This window comes from Rhagoletis zephyria, unplaced genomic scaffold (genome assembly GCF_001687245.7).
Source record: "Rhagoletis zephyria isolate East Lansing unplaced genomic scaffold, Rhagoletis_zephyria_1.1 Rzeph_scaffold_00214, whole genome shotgun sequence".
NCBI classification, from domain to species: domain Eukaryota; kingdom Metazoa; phylum Arthropoda; class Insecta; order Diptera; family Tephritidae; genus Rhagoletis; species Rhagoletis zephyria.
Window position 1 is genome coordinate 222223 of NW_016157298.1, and position 16929 is coordinate 239151.

General features: G+C 40.2%; 2 protein-coding genes across 3 annotated transcripts in view; one reads left to right on the forward strand and one right to left on the reverse strand.

Moving 5' to 3' along the window:
- LOC108358143 (DNA repair protein complementing XP-G cells homolog) overlaps positions 1 to 16929 on the forward strand; it is a 78341-nt gene that overhangs the window by 31428 nt on the left and 29984 nt on the right. The gene's annotated exons all lie outside the window — the stretch shown is intronic.
- LOC108358144 (uncharacterized) lies at positions 2015 to 10333 on the reverse strand. Of its 2 annotated transcripts, none has more exons than XM_017609317.1 (5): positions 9998 to 10333; positions 2765 to 3228; positions 2489 to 2704; positions 2357 to 2419; positions 2015 to 2300 (listed from the first exon to the last, which is right to left on the reverse strand). In XM_017609317.1, the coding sequence occupies exons 2-5, from the start codon at positions 2978 to 2980 to the stop codon at positions 2166 to 2168; spliced, it is 630 nt and encodes a 209-aa protein (XP_017464806.1). In that variant the 5' UTR covers positions 2981 to 3228; positions 9998 to 10333; the 3' UTR covers positions 2015 to 2165. The 2 variants fall into 2 exon arrangements, with proteins under 2 accessions (XP_017464806.1, XP_017464807.1); XM_017609318.1 differs by lacking the exon at positions 9998 to 10333 and adding an exon at positions 3293 to 3304.

Consider the following 16929-nt stretch of genomic DNA (forward strand, 5'->3'; position numbering starts at 1 on the left):
TCGCCAAGCACGATTTTGATATCATGACGGGGGCAGCGCTCGTACGTGCGCTCCAAGCGCTCATAGAAGAGATCCTTGGATGCCTCATCCTTCTCTTCCGTCGGGGCATGGGCGCAGATGAGCGAGATGTTGAAGAATCTCGCTTTGATGCGGATTGTGGCTAGACGCTCGTCCACCGGGGTGAACGACAGTACTCGGCGACGGAGTCTCTCCCACCACAAATCCAACTCCGAATTTGCGCTCTTTTACATGGCAGATGTAGTAGACGTCGCAAGGCCCCAGACATTGCTTGCCTTGCCCCGTTCAACGCATTTCTTGGATGGCGGTGATGTCAGCTTTTGTCTTTACGAGCACATCAACCAGCCGGGCAGAGGCACCTTCCCCATTAAGGGTCCGGACATTCCAGGTGCATGCCCTCAAATCGTAGTCCTTTAAACGTATGCCGGAGTCGTCATCATAAGGGGGGGTCTCATCCGAGGCTTTGCCGTGCTTCTTCACTGGAAGTGGTTTTTACGTGGCGGGTCCCAAACCCAGCGCACAACCCATTGCTGGGACGGGGGTGGTTTCGCAACCAAATACTCGTTTATATAGCGAGCCGCTTGCTCCAAGCAGACACCCCCTTGCAGCTGCACCTACTGGTGAACAGACGCTGCAGACTTCAGTGAGCCCTTAAACCGAATAAGTCGGAGTGGCCCTACCGAAGCTCCCTCTCTTTCTGCCGTGACCCAAGGCTCCACTCGGATTGGTTACCGCATCTCTCACATGGGTTGCGCACGTTGCCCAGAGTGCGCGAACGAGGACGCAAGAGTCGGGATTGAGTATAGCCATACAACTGTAACTGCATACCCAGCGCAACGACTATACCCCATTACACTCCGCCAAGGACACATAGCAGTAATGTAAATCAAGACGCGCCGTCTTCAACAGCAAAACGCGTCCAAGACCGGCTAATTGCAAATTATTTTACATGAATAAAACGTTGGTAAATAAAAATTCAGAAGGAATACAATAAAATTATTTTGGCATTTTATTAAACATTTTTATGTAAATAAAAACTCTTACATCAATAACTTCAGACAGATCTCAGTATGTAATCACAGATTGGTTTCTATAACATGATATGGCGTGGATTAAAACACCACGTAAAAGCACGTTCAAGTTACAGGCGCATCACAAAATTAAAACATGAATTCACAAAATGAAGTTTCATTACATATTGTATATAAGAAATGTATGTGGTATATCTTACATGCAGTAAGACCGTATACCTCTCTATCAACTAAATTTGTAAACATTGAATTCATTTGAAAATCAACAGAACTTCAAATAACTCGCTTGTGAAACACAAATAAAGATCAACTCAAATTTGTAAAAATTCTTCTTCGAATATCTTGAACAGTTATTCTAAGTGTAAAATGTTAACTTCATGCTATGTCGAATTAAAACTTAACTCTAACATAAATTCAAAAAAAAGGAACTTCATGCTATATCAAATGAAAGCTTAACTCTAACATAAATATAAAAACAAATAAATAATATAAAAAAAACTTTTTAATATACAACGCTTTTATAAATGGACTAAAATGTAGAAAATAATATTTCTCAGTCCCATAGAATTTGTTTTGATAACTTTTGATTTTGAAATTTTAGCAAAAGTCATTATAAACAATCTATGAAATTGAAAATGAAAAACGTGGNTTTATTTTCTACTTTTTAGTCCTGTCTGAATAAAATTTTGCAATAGATATTAAAATAATTCAACGATATTAATAGAAAGGTGCACACACATGCATTTACATATGTATGTACATACAAACGAGCACCAATTAATTTTATTTAAAGAAATGGCGTGTCGTCTATTTCCGCTGTAGCAAACGTAGTACATAGGGCGACATCTAGATGTCATCTACCTCGCCCTATTCACTACAGATGTCGCCCTAAGCACTATGCTTTTTTATAGGAACTTTTCAAAGCAAAGCTTTATGGTGTCGGACACACAACATTGAAAGTTTCTGGATCCACAACATTGAAAGTTTCTGGACACACAACATTGCAAGTTGATAAAAGCGTTGTAAAAAGAACTTCAACTTGCATTTAAAACGCTTAAAACTAACATAAATAGTAAAACAAAAAATTACTTCAAAAACTACATATTTACACAATATTTACATGCGGTAGATAGCGTTTGTTAAATTATTAAAGGCATCCGCACATGCCTTTAAACCTTCCCCCATTGTGTTCATAGCTTCGGCCAATGATTTCGCTACGTGCACCTTCGCCGTACTTGTTTCAGCTAACAACTGTTGAAAGAGCATACGAATGTAATACTATTTTTTTAGTATGTACAAAAAATTACCTTCGAAGCATCTGCTTGTCTACCTGTTATTTGTACATTCGCTGTACTCGACTCTGCTAGCATCTGTTAAAAAAGAACCGAAAAAATTATGTCATAAAATTTTACTTATGTAGTTACAAATATGTAAATTACTTTTAAGGCATTTGCTTCGGTCTGAGCAATTTCCAAAAATGTTTTTTGGGCCTCGGTACCACCGTCCACACGCCTTCTTTTTGCACCTCTACGAGGCGTTTTTCCTTCAGGAGTTACAGGAGTCGATGTGCACATCTCAATGCTCACTTCGTGGGAAATAGATGTCATCTCGATGATGACACTTTCATCACCCTCTTCCATACGAAGTTGGAGTTCCTAATGATGGGAAGAATTGTTAACTGCTATGCTATTCATAACGATTTATTTGCTTTTTACCTCTTCCACTGGCACACTTTCAGCAACAGTTTCATGGCCCTGCACATAGTCGCTACCGACAAGGGCAATCACACGCCTCTTAAGCTCAGTGGGTGGCTCTTCATTAATGGGATTGTTTCCCGTCATTGCCTGCTTTCGTTTTCTATCACGCACCTTAATACTAGTACGGATCTTCAAATCCCTCCATACCTTTTTGCAAAACAAAATTTTAAACATGGTATTAAATTACTAAACAACTTTTACATACTGTGCGCCATTGGTCGACGTTCTTCACCGAACCACCAAGGCTATTCAGCATTGACGCTAGCTCACTCCACTTCTTGTCGCATTCCGACTTGCCATGAAGCTTCTGGAACCTTGATCCTGCCAATCCCGGCGTTTCCGCCAAAAAGTCCACCATGCGACTTAGTTGTTCTGCTGTGGTCCGGCTTCTCTTTTGAACACTGGGTACTGACGAAGCCATTCTATAATATGCGAAAATGGTTATGTCTAGTAATACAAAATAAATAAACGTTTTATTTTACTTACTTTTTGTAAAAGTGTTGTCGCAGAACGCCCATTTACCCTATGGTGTCGCACACTGCGCACTTACCCTACGGTTTATTGTGACCGATTATTTTTTGTAATTTCTATTTATCCTATTCTCGCTTATGTACAAATGAATTGAAGTTTCTGTATACATACATATATATGTACAATTTAAGTTCTTATGTTCAAATTTACCGCTATGTGGCTTACTCCGTTTGCAATTCACTTGCCAAATTCATTCGTTGGCCAGCAACCGGAGCGAGAACAAAGCAAAATAAACCATACTTTTGATAGAGTTGTATAATTAAATTACTGAGTTTTTCTTATTGTGCATAATAAGTATGCGTTAAATTTGCTAGCTACGGTCAACGTTTACATCTTTATTTTGCTGTTCTATTGGTTTATTGTCGTTCATCGTATTGCTTCTTGAGGATTTTGATTGACACATCGCTATTGTGTACACTTCTCAAAGTTTGGGGCACATCTTTACATTGCCGATTGGAATACATATTTGCTATTACCGCCTCATTTTTCGCCTATCATATTCAATTTGCGATTCAACTGCTTCTGACATCTTTAATTTGCTGTTGAATTAATGGGATTACACCGCGCCGCAATTTGAGTAACATACAATTTCATTTTCTACTAAAATTTGTGCAGTTTTTTGATTAAAGTAGAACTGGCGTTGTTATTGCCAGTTCCCATTGGACATTTTATGTACCGTACGCCACGCCGAAGGAGCCCCCGCCTGAATTCATTCGGAGAGTTGCCAGAAATTACCAGCCACAGCAATATAAATATTGCATTAACTCGAATTGCCGAGGAGCCAGTCAGTGCAGCCGCAAATACTGCTCAAGCCATGGACAGTGCAAACATTCTAACCGCTCAAGCTTCCACATCTGCCTTGGAAGTTGTTGCCGAGCCAGCCAGAGATGCGAATGCCACTGGCGCTCCCAGCAACATCACATCGGGTCTGCCAACCACTCAAGTCATGGATCTTCATGCCATGGAGCAGCGTTTAGCATTGTTGGAAGCCCACCTGCAAGCCACGCAGGTACAGTTACGGGATCGTGACCAACAAAACGACGCCCTCAGAGCTGCGCTGCACAGTAACGGTAGTTCTGCCATTACATATACCAGCAGCGTAGTTGCGCAGTCGCAGTCAGTACTGCCGCAGTCGACGCAAGCGCCGCCGTTCGTAGCAGAACAAAGCAGCATATACTCAAGCACGAGCCAGCCATTTGCCGAAGTTCGTTACTGTTCGGCAACACATCCGGTTATTTGTAGCACAATGCCAGCCACAAATAATTTGTACAGTGTGCCTCATACAAACAACCCATATTCATCGTTTGCTTCACATTCGCCGAATTTTTCAGTGCCATCCACTAGTGCCAGTGGAGGTTATAACCACGGTATGATGTATTCCCCGCATAATCCGTTCATGCCGCGAAAATTGTTAGAACTGCCGGAGTTTAGTGAACGTCCAGAGGACTGGCCCGTGTTTTACACAGCCTTCAACGAGTCTACGGCATCTTATGGTTATAGCAATTTTGACAATAACCAACGGCTGCAAAAGTGTCTAAAGGGTGATGCTCGCGAAACAGTGAAGTCATTGTTGATCCACCCCAACAATGTAAGCTACATTATAGAACAACTTAAGTTCAGGTATGGCCGTCCGGAACAGCTTATTCGTAGCCAGCTGCTACAAGTTAAAGAAATCGCGCCGATTTCCGAGAGTGCTTTAACTAAGCTGGTACCTTTTGCAATTAAGGTAAAGAACATTTGTGCATTTCTGCAGTCAGCCAATGATCATTTAGCAAACCCAACGTTACTCGATGAGCTTATATCAAAGCTACCAATGAGCAAGCGCATCGAATGGGGTCGATACGCCGCCACTGTCCAGCCGCGTGCTACAGCTACGAACTTTAGCGAGTGGCTTTCTTTACTAGCCAACGTAATATGCACCATTCACGACGAAAGCCAGGTTCCTGCCCGAGAATCAAAACGACGAGTACTTCTTCATGTGGAAGAAAGATAACCGACGCAGAAATGTCCAATATGCCAGGGCCAGCACAAAGTACCAGACTGCAAACGCTTCGTCGACAAATCAGTGTCAGGAAGATGGTCGGAAGTAAAGTCACAACGCCTGTGTTTTGCTTGCCTGAACGTTGGCCACATTACACGTAATTGCAGACAAAGGAAAGAGTGTTCCATCGATGGGTGCAAGCGAGTGCCCCACCAGCTACTCCACGAACGGGATCAGCAGCCAGTATCGACATCTGTCAAGAACGCCAGTCGCAGCCATCACCGCCGCAAGTTAAGGGCCCACCTAAGCCGTCCAGCGACTCAGAAGCCGCAGTCCTGAGCTGCGCTACAAATACAGCAGAGAGTAAACTCTTGTTCCGCATATTACCCGTCACTCTCTACGGAAGACAACGCCGTCTAGAGACATATACCCTATTAGACGAAGGTTCATCGATCACAATGCTCGACGATACTCTCGCCAATGAGTTAGATCTACGTGGACGACCAAGCAGGCTGAACGTCCAGTGGTTTGGTGGACATGCTGTCCAAGAACAAGCAACCATAGTATACCTATTCATCTGTGGTGCTGGAATGGATAAACGTCATAAGCTACAGAATGTATACGCCGTGAAGAATCTACAACTACCGTCGCAGAGCCTAAGCAAGGCCGACTTGTTGTATGATGACAAACGTGTACGCCAGTTGCTAGTGCAGGCACACTCTGGCGTGGTACCGAGACTGCTCATCGGGATAGACAACTGCCATTTGGGTTTGGCATCCACAACCATCGCAATGCGGAAGAATGGACCATTCGCTGCCAACACCGAACTGGGTTGGGTTGTGTTCGGTCCAACCAGCAACGATCTTCCTAAGCCATCTACTTGCCTTTTCGTCAACACTAATCTCGACCAGGAACTACATAGCATGGTTGCCAATTTTTTCGAAGTTGAAAGCTTTGGGGTGAGAGCCGCACCGCCAGCCGAGAGCGATGATGATGTCCGAGCAAGAGCCATCCTGAAATCAACGACCCGTCGTGTCGGTATAAGGTTCCAAACCGGCCTTTTATGGGCCCGAGATGATGTACAGCTACCTGACAGCTACCCTATGGCGCTCAAGAGACTGGTAAGTGTGGAAAAACGTATGAGCCGCGACGCAAACTTTGCTTCCAGCTACAATCGGAAGATACAGTCTTACGTGGAGAAGGGTTACGCTCGTAGACTTGCACCGGCTGAAGCCATTGTGACTATGGCACGTACTTGGTATCTACCACACTTTGCCGTGGTCAATCCGAACAAGCCCGCAAAACTGCGCTTAGTGTTCGATGCTGCCGCCGAGGTTAAAGGCGCCTCTTTGAACCGTCATCTGCTCAAAGGCCCACAGGAGTACAGACCACTGCCGTCCATTATTCTCCATTTCCGCCAAGGAGCGGTAGGTGTATGCGGTGACATCAAGGAGATGTTTCACCAAGTACTAATTCGCCCAGAGGATAGATGCGCCCAACGTTTTCTGTGGCGATATGGGGACGTCGAAAAACAGCCTGACATCTACGAAATGTGCGTCATGACGTTTGGTGCTGCCTGTTCACCCTGCGCAGCGCATTATGTCAAAACGCAAAATGCTTTAGCACACAGTAACGACGATCGCACCACTGCCCGTGCCATCAAAGCCGTTGTGAACTACCATTACGTCGACGACTTTGTGGATAGCTTCGACACGCCAGGGGAGGCTATCGACGTCGCTCATAAGGTGAAGGTGATTCATCAGGAAGCTGGATTCGAGATCCGCAACTTTACGTCAAATTGTTCAGAAGTGGTTGCGGCCTTGGATGGAATCGATGTCACTAAAGTTCTGAACGAGAAGGAAGGTGTAACTTCTGAAAGGGTACTCGGTCTATTTTGGCATCCTGCCACAGATTGCTTCAACTTCAATCTGAAATTCAACAACGTCAGCGAAACTGTGCTAAGGGGTATCAGGCGCCCCACCAAGAGAGAGTTACTCAGTGTAGTCATGTCGGTATTCGATCCACTCGGTTTCCTATCTCATTTTGTCATTGGCGCTAAGCTCCTGTTGAGGGAGGTGTGGCGGCATGAGGCTAGTTGGGACGAGCCACTGTGTGACGACATCGCCGAAATGTGGGAGAAGTGGAGCAAAAAATTGCCGAACTTGACCGATTTTGCCGTACCAAGGTTTTATTTCCGCAATGGTAAGCCAGAGAAGTTGCAACTTCGTGTTTTCGCGGATGCCAGCGAGAACGCGTTTGCCGCCGTCGCATACTGGAGGGCCATTAATTGCCGCGAGGAATTTGAAGTCACACTCATTTGCGCGAAGTCCAAGTGCGCACCATTGAAGCCCCTTACTGTGCCGCGATTGGAGTTGCAGGCAGCCGTCTTAGGATCACGCCTGATGCAGACTATACGCGAAGAGCATGACGTCAAGATCGACGAGACGTTCTTATGGAGCGACTCGAAGACTGTCATTAAGTGGCTCCAAAGCAAGCAGCGGAGATACAAACCCTTTGTTCAGTACAGGGTTGCCGAAATCTTAGCCACCACGAACGTATCCAACTAGAGATGGATACCCACCACAGAAAATGTCGCCGACGAGGCTACACGCTTCAACCACAAAATCGAGTTTGGCCCAACTGCTCCTTGGACACTTGGACCGTCATTTTTACATGAGGATGAAACTGCTTGGCCCTCCGAAGATGACACCAATGTTGAGCACGAAGATGTTGATGACGAGCTTAGACCACAATACGCATTGAATATCGTAAGTTGTGATTGCATAAAATTTAATCGATTCTCTTCGTTAAACAGGTTGGTAAGAACCACAGCTTGGGTTATTTTATTCATCAATTTATGCCGCCGCCGAATTGAGGTTCCAAGGCCATACGGACTGACCGTCAGTGACCTCGAAGCCGCAAGATGTCTTCTGTCCGAATCGTGCAAGGTGAAGCCTTCGGTGCAGAAATCCAGCACATCCGCAACGGACAAGAAATTTCCCGCCAAAGTCCATTACTGCAACTCTCGCCATACCTCGATGACGAAGCTGTTTTACGCGTACGAGGGCGCATCGATGCAGCCAGCTGGCTTCCAATGAACGTACGACACCCAATAATATTGCCATCAACTCACGTCTTCTCGAAGCTAGTGACCGCGCACCATCACGTGCTTATGGCCCATCAGAACACAGAAGCTACTATTTGTGCCATTAGACGAATTTACTGGATACCGCGCTTGAGAAGTCTTCTTCGTAATATCATCGCCAACTGTCAAGTGTGCCGCCTACGCAAAACAGTCCCAATACCGCCACTGATGGGTCCTCTTCCAGCAGACCGTGTCACGCCGTACGTAAGGCCATTTACTTATACTGGCCTGGACTACTTCGGTCCGCTGAACGTGACCGTGCGAAGAAGCACGGAAAAAAGATGGGTGGCCCTCTTTACGTGCCTCACCATACGAGCGGTCCACTTAGAGATAGCGCACGACCTCAGCACCGACGCCTGCATAATTGCTATTCGAAACTTCGTAAATCGTCGCGGTTTACCTACGCGACTGAGGTCTGACAACGGAAAAAACTTCATAGGAGTGAACAACGAAGCGAAGAGGTTCGACGAAGTTTTCGACTGTGAGAGAATCCAAGGCGAATTGTCGAAAAGAGGCGTTGACTGGGTCTTCAACTCACCGTTTAACCCAGCCGAAGGAGGAGCATGGGAACGCATGGTCCAGTGCGTTAAGCGAGTCCTGCGCCAAACGCTAAAAGAGATCGCTCCAAAGGAGCATACACTGAACTGTTTTTTAATAGAGGCGGAGAGCGTGGTAAACTCCCGCCCGCTCACACACCTGCCGATCAGCGTGAACCAACAACAGCCATTGACGCCAAACGACTTCTTGTTGGCGTCTGCCAATACCGCGCATACGCCCGGTATAGATGAAGAAATAGCCACCACATGTGCCATACGCCAAGAGTGGCGCATCGCTCGCCAGCTCAGGGACCATTTCTGGAAACGCTGGATAGCGGAGTACCTGCCGACATTGACACGCCGCGTAAAATGGTGCCAAAGAACGAAGCCATTGAAAAAGGGTGATTTGGTATTTCTCTGCGACCCCAACGTACCGCGAAGGGACTGGTGTCGCGGTTTGGTAGAGGAGCTATACCCCGGCCGAGATGGCGAGATCCGACAAGCTGATGTGCGAACCAATACCGGAGTGAAGCGTCGTGCAGTATCCAAACTGGCCGTTCTGGATGTCGATGTTGGTGAATCGGGTTGACGGGGGTGGGGATGTCGCAGAACGCCCATTTACCCTATGGTGTCGTACACTGCGCACTTACCCTACGGTTTATTTTGACCGATTATTTTTTGTAATTTCTATTTATCCTATTCTCGCTTATGTACAAATGAATTGAAGTTTCTGTATACATACATACATATGTACAATTTAAGTTCTTATGTTCAAATTTACCGCTATGTGGCTTACTCCGTTTGCAATTCACTTGCCAAATTCATTCGTTGGCCAGCAACCGGAGCGAGAACAAAGCAAAATAAACCATACTTTTGATAGAGTTGTATAATTAAATTACTGCGTTTTTCTTATTGTGCATAGTAAGTATGCGTTAAATTTGCTAGCTACGGTCAACGTTTACAAGTATATTAAAATATTCAGAAAACTATGTGCATACCACTTTGCTAGCAAGGAATTTATTTGTTTTTCGTCATTCTTCTTTGTGCTTTTCGCATTTTTTGACGTTTCGTTAAGCTGAGATGCCACCTTTCTTTTATTGAAATAAAAAGAAAATGTCAGCTGTTTAGTGTCGTTAAAAAAGAGTTACCGAATAACACAATCGTTACTGCAAACCACAAAAATCGTTATATTAGACCTCGACAAATCGTATTGTTAAAAGTTAGTGAATTGCACTACAGGAACGTACCAAACTGATTGAAAGTTTATTTCGGAATCAAGGCGAATTAATATAAGGTGATAGCAGGAGTACAAAAACAAAAATTTACATGTGTTTTGTTTTTGCTTTGGCGGCATCAACTGTCAAAATCTGTAAGAGTGTGTGTAGAAATTCAAACAAAATTTTCCAATTTGATATCAGAAGCCGTGCGGCGAAACACATACACAAAATCAGCTGAGCTAGTAACACCACCTTATATAAATTCGCCTTGTTCGGAATAAAAAATTAAAAAAAATTATTTTCTATCATGTACATAAATAAATTTCAAAGCATATTCAATGTACATAAATTGTGAGAGTATTTCTTATACACAGTAGTTATAATAAAACTTAACTATTAGATTAACTCGGAGATTATGCATGTGACAAATATTGAAAAAATTAAAAATGTTCTTCACAAATATATGATGTTCCGTTTAATGGTGGCCAAAAAATGGTGGTAATAAAACAAAAATATTACTGGAAAAATGTGAAAAATGATATTAAAAAATATATTAAGAAATGCATTTACTGTAAACAAAATAAAATCAATACACACCTGAAAGAACCAATGACAATAGCGGAGACACCTCCAAAAGCTTTTGATATAGTACATATCGATACAGTTGGACCATTTCCGAAATCTTTAAGCGAAAACGAATATGCAGTCACCATTGTATGTGATTTGACTAAATATTTAATTACAATCCCAATAAAAAGCAATCACGCAAAAACAGATGCTAAAGCGATATTCGAAAACTTCATTCTAATTTATCGATGTATAAAAACAATCATAATAGATATGGGAACCGAATATAAAAATAATTTATTTGAAGAATTATGTAAACTTTTAAAAATTGAGCATAAAGCCTCAACACCTTACCATCATCAAACTTTAGGCACGGTTGAACGCAGTCATAAAACATTCAATGAATATGTGCGTTCCTACATATCCATTAACAAGGACGATTGGGATGAATACCTATCTACTTTTCGTACTGTTACAATAAACCACCCTCCTCAGTCCATGGTTACTGTCCTTTCGAGGTAGTTTTTTGAAAAACACCTCTGACTTACGAATTCTTACAAGAAAACATAGTTAGCCCAGTATATAATTATGAGGCATATGACAAAGAAATAAAATATAGGTTACAAATAGCACAGCGAAGAGCTAAAATATTAGTGCAAGAAGCTAAGGAAAGGCAAAAAGTTAATTATGTTAGAACTATTCTAAGTAAGGAAATAAATATAGGAGATTTAGTACTAGTTAAAGACGAAACAGGTCATAAATTAGATAGTAAATACAAAGGGCCCTATAGAGTAGAAAATATAGATAAGAAAAACAATTATATATTAAGTAATAAAAATAAGAAAATCATAATACATAATAGGCTTAAATTGTTAGAATAAGAACATTTCAGTTTGTTAGCATAAACACAAAACTTATAATTAATTTTCCAATTAATCACTTCACAATCATATCCTACATGAATAAATAAACAGCTTCAACAAGAATGTACATTCATACCAAAATAAAAATTGTAACCTTTAATTATGACATAAAAATACACTGCATGAATAAATAAATAAATAAAAGAAACTCAGTAATTACGTAAAGACTTTCATGTAAGGTAAACGAACTCAAGTAATTTGTAGTTATGTCGTAAACTTCAATTGAAATAGAATGCTCATACATTGACTTCAAAAATTTATAAGCATTCTGTTAAAGAGAGGAGGTGTAGTGAATCAGAAATGCATATCTACATAACAAAGTTCAACACGCTCCAAAAGTGCATTAAACTTATTTTGTCGCTAATGTAAACAAATTATGGTTCACACAAAATATTATTGAATGCTTGATTTCGGTTTACATTGCATTTTCCCATAAGCATAAACATATATATTTCTGTAAGCTAAGCCAATACACATGTATGTGCATAAGTGTTTAACAGCATGTCTCTATGACTAGTATGTAAGAATTAGAGTAAATATGTATTATAGTAAATAAGAAATTATAGAAGTAAATAAGTATAAATAGAATTGAAAAAGCGAAATAAAGACAATTATTGATTTGGATTCGTAGCCAAAAAGTTATTTTTATTGCAAAAATATTACAGTGTATCGGCATAGGCCCTGAGATATTAATTGTTTCGTAAAGCAGTGACTGATGAAAAAATTAAAAAATTGAAATTTTCAATTAAAATTTGATCAAAGTACGTCAACTGGCCACTTAAAACCAATTTTTTTCATTTCTTTCGGATAACAAAGATAGTTACGTACTTTGGTGGAGGTCCAGGTAATATTTGTTTCCCTATACTTTACTTTGCAAGAATCCTCTTACTTTACGAAAAATCGCGAATTTAATATTAACGTAATCTTTTCTTTGATTGGTCATATCTCCTGAACGGGCAGAGATAACTTAATCATTTTGGTTTCAGTAAAGCGAAAAACTCCATATTTTTAGCACGAATTTTTAAATTTGTCCTTTTTATTGTCATGCTGAATTAAAATACATCTTGGTTTTTTTTTTCTAAATAATAAAATCTCGACGTGCTACAAAAATCCAAATATGTATTTTAATTTAACATGACATTAAAAAATTACAAATTTAATAATTTGTGCTAAAAAGATGAAGTTTTCCGCTTTATTTAAACCAAAATGATTAAGTTATCTCTGCCCGTTCAGGAGATATGACCAATCAAAGAAATGATTATGTTAATATTAAGTTCGCGATTTTTCGCAAAGTAAGAGGATCATTGCAAAATAAATTGTAGGGAAACAAATATTACCTGGACTTCTACCAAAGTACATAACTTTCTTGGTTATCCGAAAGAAGAGGTTTTTAAGTAGCTCACTTGACGTACATATTTTTCTCACATTTTAATTGAAAATTTTAATTTTTTCATCAATCACTGCTTTACTAAACAATAAATATTTTAGGCCCTTTATCGAGACACCCTTTAAAAATTTGTAAGTTAAATCTTTGATATACATACACTATATCACATATATTTTTTGCAGATTTTTAAAAACCTGCAAACATGATTTTTTAGCAACTTTATTAATTGTTCATTAACAAACGTATGGAAAATTGCACTTAAACAAATAAAAATTTTATGAATCTCTGACTCTGTCAATAAAAATGTACTAATTGATTTGTTTGATATAAGCAATATTTATCGAGTTATGATCGGATAAAGAATGGCTTACGGCGAGACACCTAATATTTTGGTTGTTGTATAACTTTTGAAAAACAAATTTTTGTTTGGTTTTTATGCGTTTACAAATACTGTAGGTCCTCCTCTGCAGCATATCCGAAAATCGAGCAAAAGTAGTGGAAATAAAATAGTGTGGAATACTTATCAATCTCTTTGATTGTCTCATTCCCTTGGACTTTCGCCAGCGGTAAGCAAGCTGAGATTCTTCCCAGCTCTTAAGTAGTTCTGCAGTGTATCCTTTATATGTACCGCAGAAGGGCTCACGACCATGCAAGCGAATTCGGCCCCCACGCTTTGCGAGACAGTCAGCCCTTTCGTTGCCTTTAAACCCATCATGTCCCGGATTCCTCTACCACGTTCTACTATTGTGGTCATCCAGGTGGTTCAGAAGAGTTTTACAGCTTTCCCAAAGCTTTGATGCCGTTTCAAAATAGTTTAAGACCTTTAACGCTGCCTTACTTTCCGACATAATATGTATTCTGGCCCCATTTGTCCTTCTACGGAGACATTCGCGAACACTGACTTCAATTTAGAAGACTTCCGTCTGGAACATGGTTAGGTATGTGCCCATTCGCAGACTTTTCTGGAATATTGGTCCAATTACGCCTGCCCAGTACTCCCGTCGTCCTTTTTCGATGCGTCGAATATCATACTTGGGTCCCTTCGTCAATCATAGTTATTATCGCTTGACAGCAGTCCCTTTCAGGAATTCTGACCTTTTGGGGTTTATAGGAGGATAACTCGGGATCATCCAGGAATGGCTTGGGAACCTCCAAATGACGCCGAAAATCCCCACTTTTCATGCTGATCGTATTGGTCAGCCGGAGAGCGCTCCAGCAGGCCTCTTTCTTAATAAGAGTAGACAAAGGAATCCTGTATTGCGCATAACTTCTGTGATATTGTTGATAACATACGAGAGGTGAGAGTTCCAATTGAGCATTTAGTCCAGAGTTGCTCTTAGATACTTCGCCTCTTCTGAGAACTCAATTCCTATCCCTGAAAGGTTGGTCTATAGGGCTGCCAGACGTCCCGGTTTTCCCGGACATGTCCCGGTTTTAGACTATTTGTCCCGGTGTCCCGGTCCAACCTTAAAATGTCCCGGGTTTCGTTTTAGTGTCCCGGTTTTTGATTTGATTGCACAAATTTGAATAAAAGTCCAAAAATCACTACACTAAGAGAAAAAACGCGTTGTAATATTCAGAAAAATGTTATGAATTCAATGAGAGAAATAACGCATAGTAAACATGAATATTTTCTATTTGATTATCGTTTAAAAATGTTCATAATTAAAAATAATACTTTCATAACATGCACGCGTGGTGTTGATTCAAACTCAACATTTAAATGCACATTTACATGTCTGGCTGTAGCTGAGTGCGCGAAGATGCTTGCCACAATTTGCTAATTTCCAGAGGGTCAGGGTTCAATTCCCATTACAACCAGCATGAAATTGAAATATTTTTTAACTTAATTATGAAAAAGCAATCGGTAATTGCAAATCGCTTCATTTTAATATGGGCGTATTTGAAATGAATATTTCTATACTTAAAACTAAAATTTGTATACTTAAATGTATTACGAGTTGGGTTGGTGCTCTTTCATATGCGTAGTTTTTAATTTAGCAGGCTTTTTTAATTCCAAACTTCTTTCTCTCAGTGCACCGGTTTAATTTGTGAAATAGTTACATTTCGAGATAGTTGAACTTTGCACAAGCAATAGTTGATGATTAGTATATGTACCTAAATACGTTCAAAATGACGTCACAGAGTTTTACAATTATATTAAGGAAAATACAGAAGTAAGAAGAAGAAATATGACTGTTATTTTGATGTTATCTTGTACTTAAACTTTTTTCTTTCATGAAACCTAGAGTACTTATAAGTACATTGCCGTACAAAATTATTGGCTCGGAGGCTTTTCCATCAGATCACAATTTCTAATCAGATCTTTTAGAAAAATTTTGACAATGTAGCTTTTGAGCCAATTAATAAAGTGCAAGTCTGAAGTTGCCAGCAAATTTCGTTGATTTTTAGCATTTATTTTTTTTGCTGACAGTGTCTTCCATATAAAAAGAATTATCGAACATAGTTTGTATGGAAGAAACTCTCAGTAAATACCAATACCAAAATTCAACTAAAATTTAATGGGCTGCAAAACTTCATTTTAAACATTTTTATAAAAAGTCTGATTAGAATGTTCCAAATTTGTATGCAAATTTATTGAATTTAGCACAAAGTTTAACAATTTCATTTTTATGTTTTTTGACATATTTAGTATAAACTGTATTTTTATAAAGAATAAAAAAAGATTCATGCATTGTGAAAAATTCTCTGTGCTTTAGTTGTGATAAGTTGTTTTGTTTTGTTGGCGTACGTTGAATTGATCTCATGATCTCATGTTTTTATGTTTGTCTATCAAAATAAAATTTCACTGCATCCTTTCGCACGTCGAAATGAAAGGGAAGGGAACGAGAGACCCTCCCTAAAGTGTCCCGGCTTGGCAACAGAGATATCTGGCAGCCCTATTGGTCTAGTCAAGTTGACTTTTCTTCTTTTGGTAAATGGGACAACGGTGGACTTCCCTTTTCAGCTCACCAGTCTTCAGTGTATATGTGGTTTATCACAGCTTTGTTGTTCAGTACAATTTAAATTAACGTGAAGGCACATAAAGTATGGATGGATGTTCATATTGTATATCGGCAATAATAATGGTATACGCAGGGCTGCCAACTATCCTTAGCTATAAGGCGCCATATTTAGGATAAAAAAGTGCCAAAATGTGTCAAATAGAAAAATACAAGTACCAGAAAAGGTGCCACCCTTTTTAATCCTTCCCATTTAGCAATAAAATAAGAACCACATTTCTAAGACAAAAGTGCAATGCCAAAATAAGATAAACCATTTGAATAACCTTCATAAACTAGAAAATTTTAGTTGAGAAAAAGAAGTACATGCAAAGGATTTACAAAAATGTATTGAAATATTACCATTTTTCAAAAGTGCCATTTTGGCACTTTAGGCAAAGTTGAAAAATTAAATGCCATTTGATGTACAATAGGGCAAAAAGGGCACGGTTTGAGCCAAGTTGGCAGCCCCGGGTATATGTTTGTACTTACGAATCAGGCATATTTACATGTTTGTGGTCGCCGTTATACGAACGCACCAGTGAAATATTCGTGAAAACAAGGTTGTTAAATGTTTGGAGATACATACATATTTTTTATTTTTCGCTATAACTATTATTGCCACGGAATCTACCAAAATCCAATCAAGCTTACCAACCTACCAAATGGTAAAAAACCTGCCAGTTTTGGTGGAAAATCCCGTGTGGCAACACCGATCCAGAGTCTATGATTATAAGTATTGTTTGACCGCCCACAGAGCACCTAATCATTTCATCACCCATACCGTTGTTGTGTGTCTACAAATAATTAGTAAGTAAGGTCAGTAATGTAAAC